General features: G+C 40.2%; 1 protein-coding gene across 1 annotated transcript; it reads right to left on the bottom strand.

Moving 5' to 3' along the window:
* Window positions 1-3,926: 3,926 nt before the first annotated feature.
* On the bottom strand, window positions 3,927-11,047 carry LOC104960091 (very long-chain acyl-CoA synthetase-like). Its single transcript, XM_010788044.1, has 10 exons — window positions 10,260-11,047; window positions 9,316-9,525; window positions 8,474-8,629; window positions 7,312-7,436; window positions 7,033-7,227; window positions 6,848-6,938; window positions 6,221-6,419; window positions 6,034-6,131; window positions 4,921-5,051; window positions 3,927-4,821 (listed from the first exon to the last, which is right to left on the bottom strand). Exons 1-10 carry the CDS (start codon window positions 10,717-10,719, stop codon window positions 4,645-4,647), a joined length of 1,842 nt encoding a protein of 613 aa, XP_010786346.1. The 5' UTR covers window positions 10,720-11,047; the 3' UTR covers window positions 3,927-4,644.
* Window positions 11,048-11,602: the final 555 nt, after the last annotated feature.

The following is an 11,602-nucleotide window of genomic DNA, read 5'->3' as shown; positions in this document are numbered from 1 at the left end:
TGACATCGCCTCATCCTTCACACTGGTTTCAAGCGAGCTGCAGCGGAAAGACAAATTCATGAGAGTGTTGTTCTCCTGCAACGTGCGCAAGGTAGTATTTATCCTCTAGTAACCACATGCACACACAGTCCCAACATGCATCTGTCGGTACAAACAAACAAACCATCGCCCTGCAGGGTGTTTGGATGTGCGCTCTCATCCTGTGGGGTGACTAATGAGATGCTTTGTGTTTCTCAGATCAACCGTTTCCACAAGGCGGAGGACCGGGCTGTGCTCCTCACTGACCGCCACCTGTACAAGATGGACCCCCTGAAGCAGTACAAGCCCATGAAGAGCATCCCCCTCTACAACGTACGGCACACTCCACTCCTTAATCCCCACCCTTTATCACAAACACATTAGACACAGGCGTAATAGGATTTAGGTGCAGATTACAAAAGAAGATTAATATAGTGGCTGAATACAAGAGGTATCTTCTAGGTGCAATTCAATAAAGCATATTGTTTACATTTATAAGTTCAGGATGAGAATGGCTAATGCTGAATTTGTTTTGATTTAAATTATATTACATGTTACACACTTGAAATTCAAATGGCTCAAATCCTATTTCCTCAACATCCTTTAACCAAACAGTCTTGTTGTGATTCACCTAAAATGTAGCCTTATTCATATATGTATCCCTATACGAATAAGAAAGACCTGAACAATATGAATGAAGTACAAAAAACATAATTTTTTCTATCCCACTTTTGGAAACAGTCCACTCCTTTTTAATGAAACGTAACAATTATCTGATTTTGAAACAATGAGGAATTGCAGGCCTTCTTTAGACTTCTTGTTAGACAGTCATTTTATACAACAGCATAACATGAACGGTATGGTATTCTTGCTCTGCTGTATACTGCTGCCTGTGATAGCAGCTTTGGCAGAGGTGACCGTATTATCTCTGATACACACATCTCTCCAGTCCTATTGCAACATGTCAATATGTCAAAATGTCATCCAGCTCGACAATTGGCTGCTTTAACTCGTATTCCCACTGTGATAGGCCCATTAAGGCTGCTCAATGCACACAGCTCATGCAGCTGTTTCCATGGCAAGTGTGTCCTTTGTTTGGCTATGTGTTTACTTCATGCTACTTGTTTGCTTCGAGCATTGACACACGTTGATTCATCTTAGGTTGCATTTTTTTTCATTTCTCGCTCAAATGTATTATTTTTTGTTAACCTTTCTCTGCGACATGCTCAGAAGAACACAGTTTTTGGGATATTTGCTTTTTATTTGGCTGTCATCAAAGACTTCAGGACGTTAACAATGCTAACAATTGATCACCTTTCGTTATGGTACAGATTAAAGAAACAGACCGATAACCTACGATTCAGATGGGTAAAGACTAAAATCCTTTGTTGACATAAAATGTATATAATGGGTAGTTGTGGTCTAATGGATAGTGAGGTGGGCTGAAGATTGGAAGGTTGTGAGTTCAAATCCCGCCAGGAACACCACCGCTAGTGTGCCCTTGAGTAAGGCACTTAGCCCTTAGTTACTCCAGGGAGAATGTCCCTGTAATTGTAAGTCGCTTTGGATAAAAGCGTCAGCTAAATGAAATGTAATGTAATAATAACAACCAAGATCCAAAAAGGCATTGTGAAAATATGGCTAAAAAGTCTATAAATAACAGCTTCTATCAAAGAGGATATGTTGCCATTACAGGTGACCAAATAAGCATTTTCTTATTCAAAGTTTCTTATTTCTCGCTGTTTGAAAAAACGTATAAGACGACTTGACAATATCTATAACATAGGTCTATCCTTTTTCCGACATTTTAATGCATACATGTTACAAATGATGCATTCAAATGTGTAAAAGTCATAAATATCCTCAACAATATCATGCACCAACATATTTATGCAGTTGAAGACACATTTACTGTTCAGGAAAACAAAAAGAGAATAGAAAACAGCATAACACTGAATGCGTGAACAGATTACTCGTGATATTTCTGAGTTAACCTCCTCTCCTTGTGCTATTGAGCTATCATACATGCATTGTATTGGACGTGGGGCAGAAACGATACAGGAAGTGAAGGTGTTATGCATTCATCTCCGAGGCGCATACACCCCCGGCATCTAGAGAAATGAATGAGGTATGAGGCATAGAGTGTGCAGTGACAATTGTGACGAGACACCCCAGTGTTCAATCTGACAAAGTGAAAAGAGGGAATTAGAGAGCTGGAGATGGACAACTGGAGCCTGTATCGCTGCACCTGGGGGTGAAATGTGGAGATGGATTTGAGGCAGATGGTGGCAGAGGGAGAGCAGCATGAGTTAAGGAGGTTTTTAGTTATTGTTCATTCAGAGAGAGTGAGACACACACACACACACACACACACACACACACACACACACACACACACACACACACACACACACACACACACACACATTTCTCAGCTGATACCACTCTACCAACACACCTACATCATATTAGTTGCATACATGTATTCCAATGGCTGTCAGGGCCCCATTATACAACAGGCAAAGAAACCAAGAAATGACAAGCATGTAATTCAATGGTAAAATGTCACATCTGGTGATATAGAATAAAAAGGACAAATTGAACTATTTTCCTCCAATATAAAACCCTGACATTACAAAATGCATGATTTTATACCGGTATGGCGGAGAGATCAAAAGATGTGGTTATAATGGGAGTGGATGGGACATCGAGTGGCTAATGTGTGAGTTTTTTGTTTAATCTGATTCTGTGCAAAAACTAATAATCCACCAAAATAAATGTTGTTGCTAATCTTTGACATATCCATCACTGTGATAAAAAAAAAAAGGCCGACCCCCCCAACATTCATTATATGGAAAATAACCGCCTTTTTGTGCATGTTTTTCATAGAAAACGCAAATTCATGTTTTCAAACTGGCAGTTCAAGGGTTAAAATCCTGAACATAAGTTAACATTTGGTATTTTTGATCAGGACTGAAGTTGATTGAAAGATTTAACCCCAAAAAGTTTTTTAAAATATTAATCTGTTGTCATTTTAGAGCAGTTTTTGGAAGTGGATATTTTTGTCCCGGATGACTAATGTGTGAGTTTTTTGTTTAATCTGATTTTGTGCAAAAACTAATAATCAACCAAAATCAATGTTGTTGTTAATCTTTGACATATCCAAGACTGTTATAAAAAAAAAAGAGCCAGTCACCAGATATGTATTTTTTGGAAAATAACTAATTTTCTCTGTTTTCATCATGAAAAAAAACAGCAGTTTCATGGTTTCAAAATGGCATTTAAAGGGTTAAAATCCTGAAAATTATTACATTTTTGGTATTTTCTATTAGAGCGGAAGTTGCTTTAAAGATTGAACCCAAAAAAGTTGTGAAAAAAACCTTTTAATATAATGTTTTTATCAAAGTATTTTGCAGTGGACATTTTTGTCTCGAATGACTAATTTGCGTAGTCCAATCGAATGATACCGGAGGGTTTTAATCTCGATTTTTGGCTTGCAACGATTACGAAAACAATATAATTGAAATAAAACGATTATTTTGCTGCGTGCGCTTTCGCCCCTCCCTAAAAGCCCCCCTCGGCCAGGTTGTGAGGGGGAAATTAGTGAAAATAGAATGGGCCATGCTCGTCTCTTGTCCTGGGTGGCAGATACGTCACTTCCGCCTAAAACCCAGGAGGTATACGATCTAGCACTAACCTGGTTGGTTGGTTGCCCTTCCGTTAATTCTCCGCGGTGGATTTAGCAACAAGTAGTTCATGTAGTTCTCCATGTCCACTTGTTGCTGATGGTTGTGGTAGAGGAGCTATAGATTTTGTACTAACATCTGTATCATGGTCAGTAGCGTATGGAGCACGAAAGCAACCCTGTGATCCGCCATTGTTGTTGTTGGCGAAACACATCAGCAATGACGCGGGGGTGAGCAGCAGAGGTGGGGATAGGCGGGGGTATGGTGTCATCGTTATCAGAAAATGATCGTATTGGGCGTACACACGGAACCGCAAGCGTTTCATCCGCAGATCTACCCACCTTGGGAGATGTTATCGTTATCCGCGTATACGTGTCGGCCTCGTGTGGACGAACCGTCTATACGATAGAGAACTGTAGCGGATACAACCCGTTTCGTCTCTGTGTGGACGGGGCCTAACTAACAAGCAACTGCATTACTATGTTGTTCTCGTAGAAATAAGATGAATGTGTGATTTTGAATGCTACAATAAAAGCCCAGAGTTTGATTATAGAAAATAATTACAATTCAATTCATAAAATTATCAGAAACATAAATAAATGTTCCTCAAATGGATCCCTAAAGAGGGGGACAACAAGAAGTCAATAATGACACAAGAAAAAATGTGTTGTTTACATGCTGAGCGTCCAGCTCCTACACATACAGTACAATGGCCTCAATTGACCAGACGTGTCCACAGCGAGACGTCACTGTTTGAATCAGCTCTCAGTTTCACAAAAAAAAACTATAACATTTCATCTCAGCTCAAACAGGCTTTTTAAAGGAGGATTTAAGTCAAATAGTAATAAACATGAAATTACTGAAAAGTAGAAGTACACACTTGAACCAATATGATAAAATCAGAGGTGGCTGATATGTGACAATGCATCAGGTGAAGACTTTACATTTTGATCTGGCCTGAGGTGATAAAGTTAAATTTGTCCACAGTAAGTGGGACATAACTCTTGTCTTTTTCATCCAGAAAGTAGATCGGGTCGGTGATTTGATTTGGGTTGAAACCCTCCGCCACCAGCTTCATCTTCAAATGCTTAAATGTGCCTGTAACATCCAAGGAGCTCTGTAATCACAGAACAATGAGTTATTAAGGAAAGGAAAGAATAAAATGTGTAAACCAAAGCAATTTAGTAAAGTATAGAAAATACTGGAGTTGAAGTACCTTAATCCTCAGGAATCGTGGCCTTGCGTAGGCCGGCAGGACGTTTTCAACATGTTTGAAAACAGCTGCCGAGTCAAATCTGAGTCCTTCAGTTAAGTTAATGGCAGCCATTCCTGCTCTCCCCTCATGACCTGGAATAAGTTAAACAGAAGTTAAATAAACATATTCTGCAGAGGTCATTTCAGCTTGAGCTTCAAAAAAATTACAAATTGTGAGCAGGGAATGAATGTTATCAGGTTGCATGTGAAGGAGTAAAGTGGCATTACACAAAATGCTTTGATGTCCTTCACAGGAGGTCCGTGTAAAAAAAAATGACAACATTGAAATATCACTTGATATTATATTGAGCAGCAATGCCCCTTGTGGAGAACAGAAAACCAGCATGCATTTAACTTATAGGCAGAACATGTCTCCATCTAGTTGAAAACAGTACAAACTACAACTGTGAAGCAAGGGCTCTAGATTGTAAGCCTGTTACAATATAATGCATGTTATAATGCTATAACGGATCATAAACAGATATTTTTTTTTTTAGTTAAGAACAGGTACATTTTTGTTTTAAATGTCCGAAAGTCAGTTTTTCCACTGCACAATAATAATTACATACTTTTTATATCGGAGGTTTTTCAACTAATGTCCAACTGCAATTGTCGACCATGTTAGTGAGCAGAACAAATCATAGGGTAAAATTTAAATAACGACTTCCCCCATGTTTTCTGGAAAGCTTTTCAGCTCACCTATTTGCACTTTGCTCTGACTGCTTTACATAATCAGGGTCCTAGTTAAGCAAGTGCAAATACCTGCTATACAAAAAGGGTAATAAAATGTTAATGACTGTTTACTGAAAAACACCTGTACACTCCAATAAAAACCTGGCAGACCTGGCGCAATATAAAATACAACACTGAGGTATTAAATTATAAACTTGTGTGATCATCAAAGACATTCTCTGTAAATTAGACAGGCCATTACTCAACAGAACCCGTTGATGCAGATTATTTAATAATGAAAACAACAATTGGTAAATTGCGGCTGTAGGTAACTTCACTGTTTCTACTCATCACTTTTCTGCTGTGTCAGAAAGAACAAAGAGAAGATATACAGTGAGGTTACCTGGCACTTCCACTCCATAAACGTTGGCTTCTTTAATGCAGTCAACCATCGTGATCACGTCAGCCACCTCAGTTGTAGCCACGTTCTCTCCTTTCCATCTAGCATTAGAAACAAACACACATTAACGCTGTGTTCAAGGTCATTGAACGTCAAACATCAGGTGGCTGAAACTCCAAGATGCACTCACCTGAAAGTGTCTCCCACTCGATCCTGAAAGTAGATGAAGTTATCCTCCTCTATGCGTAGCAGGTCACCAGTGTTGAAGTACAAGTCTCCTTTCCTCCGGACATCATGCAGCCTCTTCTTCTCAGACTGCTGCAGGTCTCCCATATACCCCGAGAACGGAGCCATCAAGGATATTTCAGAAACCAAGAGTCCAGGCTCACCTGCAGTTAGTTCATCACAATCATGACCCCGTACTCACTATAGCACAAGGTGAAATATATATACACATATACGTGTTTGTAATATATACACACACATATACTGGTGTGTTGACCTTATACATAAGTATTTTGCTCAATAAAAGAGCTGCTTGCATGGCTGTCGTGTCATTTTTATAACTAACAACTTGAGCAAAAATTTATAATAATTAAAAATAGTTTTATGTCCAAAAGTTCACCAAAATAATAATATAAAGATTGTTTCTAAGATCATTCTTTACTCAGGTATAAAATATGTCAAACATTTGTATTCATTCCTGTATTTCTTTCTTGGGGGGGGGCTCCCAAATGGTACATTGAGTCTACATTTCTTTACATTTTAAAATGTGACTTCTACTTCTGTTCGCAACACAGCCCCCGTAATAATGCACCTTTGGCAGCCTCTATGCATAAACCATAGGAGTCCCTCAGAGGTGTTTCTGTTTCAACGTCGAATTTGATCACAGCGTGTGGAAAGTATCTCTGCAAGATAAAAAGAAAGAAAAGTAAAGTCAAAACATTGCTCATTGATTAGAAGCTTTAACCTCATAATGTGAAATGAAATCTGGGAATTTACCCTATGGAGGAAGGAGTCTCGGCCCACAGCCCCGATCTTGCCGCAGTAATTTATCAGACCAAAATTCCCTTCAGTCGCTCCATAAAACTCTCTGATTTTAACGTTTCCAAACCTGCTGATGAAGTCCCTCCAAACATCGGCTCTGATCCCGTTGCCTACTGCAAGTCTCACTTTGTGGCTTCGATCATTAGGTTTCTGTCGGGGAAAAAACATTTTAAAAAACAGTTATTCTTATATCTGGTGAGCTCTAAAGTATCATCAATGTTAGTTCTGTGATACCTTTGGTGTGTTGCACAAGTAACGCATGATTTCCCCTATGTACTGTATGACGGTGACGTCATATTTCCTGCAGTCGTTCCAGAACTGCGACACAGAGAACTTACTCCTCAAAGCCAATGTGATACCTACACACAGCAACAGACAAAAAAACAACTGAGAGGATAGAATTGGTCATTTTGGCCTCTCAACAAATCTATGCTCGACCTACAAACACATGTCTGTGCAGCAAAGCTTTATAGGACTTGTTCCTCTGCGCCACAAAACTCCAATGTTTCCTAAAACTACGATAAGAGAGAGAGTTACGCTGATCCATCTGGACAAAGATGGAGTCGGACTCAAGGAAGGATGCGGCTGCGAGGTGGCCAGTTTTCCACTTTTATTATGTTCCAGAAACTCTGTGTTGAACTTGATGGGCTTTTAAAAAAAGAGGCAGCACGTTTTGGGCCTTTCACAATGTCTCAAATGCCCACTGGAGGATTTGGATCTTCTTTGGGAGGATGCAGATCAGCTGAGCCAGGCTGATACGCATCCTGTTCTTCTATCTCCTCGAACTTCAGTGCTTTCATCTCCATCATGATGTTGTCAATCCTCACCTCCTCTTTGTTTTTTATGCTGGCAATAACAATTGTTTTGCCATCATGGCTTTCAGCTTTTGATTGGCTTCCCCCTCCCCTTGCTGCCTCCTGAATATCATCAACATCTCCGTCAAACTAGTCCCACGGTGAAGTCATGCTTGCGGCTGGCTATTTCGGACTCCTCTCTGACTTTGTGCTGGAGGGAATAGTTGGCATACTTGGAGTTCAGGGCAGTATGGGGTGCCTTGTGCTGCTCTTGCTCCAACAGACACTTCCTCCTCACTTGGTGGATCTTCCAACCGAGATCAGTCTTTCAGATTCTGCCACATATACACTGCTCGCTTGTAATCGTTTGTTCATTGCTAGGGTTCGATGCCATTGGGTCAGTCTGACTGGGTTTCTCTTCGACCCCTCTGTGCTTTAATCTTTATATTTTATTATCTGAGCTATCCCTGATTGAAAATAACCAACTTTGTATTAATATATTCAATTAGTGAGAACAATACAATATAACACCACAACAAAACTACTGATGCTGTTAAAACATTCCTTACCAGATCATTAGATATATACCCACAAGTGTTTACCTCTGTCAATAGCTGAAGCAAATCCAAGGAAGCCGGTGGTGTGATAAAGAGGGAGGCTGATATAAATCACATCATCAGAGTTCATTCCTACTAAAGACGGGAAGGAGGCTACTTGCCACAGTTTGGCATGAGAGATCGCAGCTGCTTTAGGGAAACCTGTTGAAAGAGAAGCCAGAGGCATGTTGTGTTGTACACTGAACATCAAATCAAGTTTTATTTATATAGCACATTTATAAACGATTTTTGGTCGAGCCAAAGTGCTGTACATATAATAAAAATAGCCCAGAGTAGAGACACTTTACAGCATACAACAGTACAGATTGTTCAGAATATCAGTATGAGAAAAACGACACCCTCTCTATCCTTTGACCCTTACATCGTACAAGGAAATACTTCCGGAGAAAACCCACAGTTTAAGAACATTTTAAGAAATAGGCCTATTTCACCCACAGAATAACCATTGAACCATTTTTATCAACTCACCCCATGTTACTTTAAATTCTTGAAAACAACTTGATAAATATCCACTGGGGACAAAGATGTTTTGATGAACTTAAGTAAATGTTGGCCGTGTATTAAAACAGCAAAACAATATTAAAAACATCTTTTATATGCTCTCTACTTTCCGAAACATGTGCATTTTCACTTGTCCTCAATGACTTTAATTCATCAAGACTTTCTTCTGTTTATGTTTTTTGTATTCACCTTAAAGAAATGCAAGAGAAACAAAGTGTCCTTACTGAATTCAACTTTAATTCCTCAAGACTTTTTTTTACAATAAGTCCAGGTAACTCAGGTCAGTTATTGATATACAAATGATTTCTGCACCTGGGGAAACTCACCTGTTGTCCCCGATGTGTAAATGTAGGCTGCTGGACTCCGCAGGGTTAAATGTGACCTTAAATCCTTGGACAGCGGCTCAGAGGAGGCCTGGCTCATTTTATCTTTGAAGCTCTGCACATCTGCAGTCCGGCATCTGTCAGTCAGGATGAACACAGTGACCTGCTGCTCCAACAGAACAGGCAAGACCTCATCCACAGCATCCTGTAACTCTGACAAGAAAATAAAATGAGCATCTCCTCTGCGCCTTTGTGCTTCCCTGCAGCTGAGGCAGTGGTTAACTGCACATGCACCAGTGTTAAGTCAAAAATACCAATTATTTTTGATCTTATTTAATCTACTTGTTTTTTTAAATGTGGATACTTTTACCTCGAGAAAAAAACATCTGAGAGTTCAAGGGGGAAACCATTATTTAGTGGAAGTGGACATTGTGACAACAAGGCACTGCTGTATTTAGATCATTTCCCCTGCAGCAAATTGTTATGTACGTATGGTTCACATTATGATGTCCATATTATGAGTGTGCCTATCCTCTGTGCATTCCTTTCTGACACTAAAAGGACATTTACTTGAAAAAAAAGATAGTTCCACGTGACACAAGTTTACTTTTAGTTACTTCTTACTCTAAAGAAATGAATTAGGCCTAGTCGAAAGGAAATTGCATCTCCCAGAGCCTTTACAAAATAAAAATAAAAAACTGAATTAAAACAGTGACAGTTCTACAACGAAAACATTTCTTATTATTAAAACAATCATTTTAATTAGTTTACTCAATTAATTGATTAAAAGAAAGACTGATATCCCTAAAAACCTACACTGAAGTTAGGGCACATCACATAGATGAGTTATTGATCCGTGAAATCCGAATCTGCCAATATCGTTCTAACTTTACTCAATTCACTTAATGTTTTCACGACGGCCACAACAAGCGATGAAACCTGATTACCTTCCGCAGCGACCAGAGTCCTGGCTCCGCTGCACTTGAAGCAGTGTAACAGGGACTTGGATCTGATGTTGCAGTTGAGTAAAGCAGCGGAACATCCGATCTTCACCAAACCCAGCCACAGCCACAGAAACACGGGCTCATTTCCGAGGAACAGCGCGACCGTGTCTCCTTGCTTCAGCAGGCCGCTCTGCAGGAACACCCGGGCCGCCTTGTTACTGAGCTCCTCCGCGTCCCGGTAGGTAAAGGTCTCATCTCCGAACAAGATGAACGGCTTGTGTGGATGCTCCTTCTCTGCGTCTATGAACCGATCCAGTATGGAGTAGTTGGTCTGCATGTATTTCAGGATGCGGCTCCTCCTTTTCAACTTTTCACGCACGAATTGGACATCCTGGAAAAAGTGCGGATTGCGGAAAAATAGGGCGAGAAGACCCACCGCGGCAAACACTATCCAGACAAGCATTGTGATCTGTGATCAACTCCAGCTGCCTGTGGAAGTCTGACCAGTTTATAACAGAGATAAAACAAAGGTGGGAGCATAAAGGAGGAGCACAGCCAGCATAAGGGTAATTAATCTAGTAGGATCATGTCGTCAGATCACTGATTAACAAAACATAAACATTAAAATGGAACCACATGAAGATAAACTGAGAGTAAAGTTGCAATATTTTCACGATTGTCTCCCAATGTCAGCAAATGAAAAACGCCCCCGAAGTCGGAAACCCCAAAACGTCGTGTACTTATGTAAGAAACTGAATACTACAGCAAAAAACAATCTTGGAGAAACTGGATCAAGTGTTTGAGAATTTTTTCCATACAAAATTACTGAAATGATCAATAAGCTGTCAAACATTTCAAATGATTATTTTAATGATTGTCTAGATGGAACAGCATGCTTGATCTATTTCAGGGGTCGGCAACAGGATCCGGACCCAGACGCCGACCTATACGGACCCGGAGCTATAATCAATACATTAATAGGGGATTTTTCGGCACCTCCTGCTTTTTTAACGCTGATTTGGGTGACTTGTGTAATTCGTGGAGAACCGAAGAGTTTTCGTTTTGGGGGTGGGGGGGAGGAGTCCGTCCGACTGACGGACAACTTCTCACTTCAAAAAAGAAGAAATCTAGACCGCAAAAATAATTAAACAAGCCTGTGATCGGTGCGTTTTGTGTGACGCGCGTACACATGACGAGGAATACCCATGCGTTATAAACTTCCCGGACTTGGCCGCAAGCGACGCACGAGAGGCGGTCGTCAGCGAAGTCGTGCCTCTGTATTGGTACCTTCTGTGCAATGGCGGCAGCAACACGAAGTTCCTTGGACAGGAAACGGTCGCATTTTG

The sequence above is a fragment of the Notothenia coriiceps genome, unplaced genomic scaffold, assembly GCF_000735185.1.
Source record: "Notothenia coriiceps isolate Sejong01 unplaced genomic scaffold, NC01 NC01_scaffold00031504, whole genome shotgun sequence".
NCBI lineage: Eukaryota > Metazoa > Chordata > Actinopteri > Perciformes > Nototheniidae > Notothenia > Notothenia coriiceps.
Note: the sequence above shows the minus strand (reverse complement) of the source record. Positions and strands in the feature narration are given on the sequence as shown.

Excerpts from the sequence above, each read along its gene's own strand:
- LOC104960091 (XM_010788044.1), bottom strand. The coding sequence starts at position 10,719 with ATGCTTGTCTGGATAGTGTTTGCCGCGGTGGGTCTTCTCGCCCTATTT. Across the intron at positions 9,526-10,259 it reads GACTCTGGTCGCTGCGGAAG|AGTTACAGGATGCTGTGGAT; the intron begins GTAATCAGGTTT and ends TTTTCTTGTCAG. Across the intron at positions 5,052-6,033 it reads TTATGGAGTGGAAGTGCCAG|GTCATGAGGGGAGAGCAGGA; the intron begins GTAACCTCACTG and ends AACTTATTCCAG.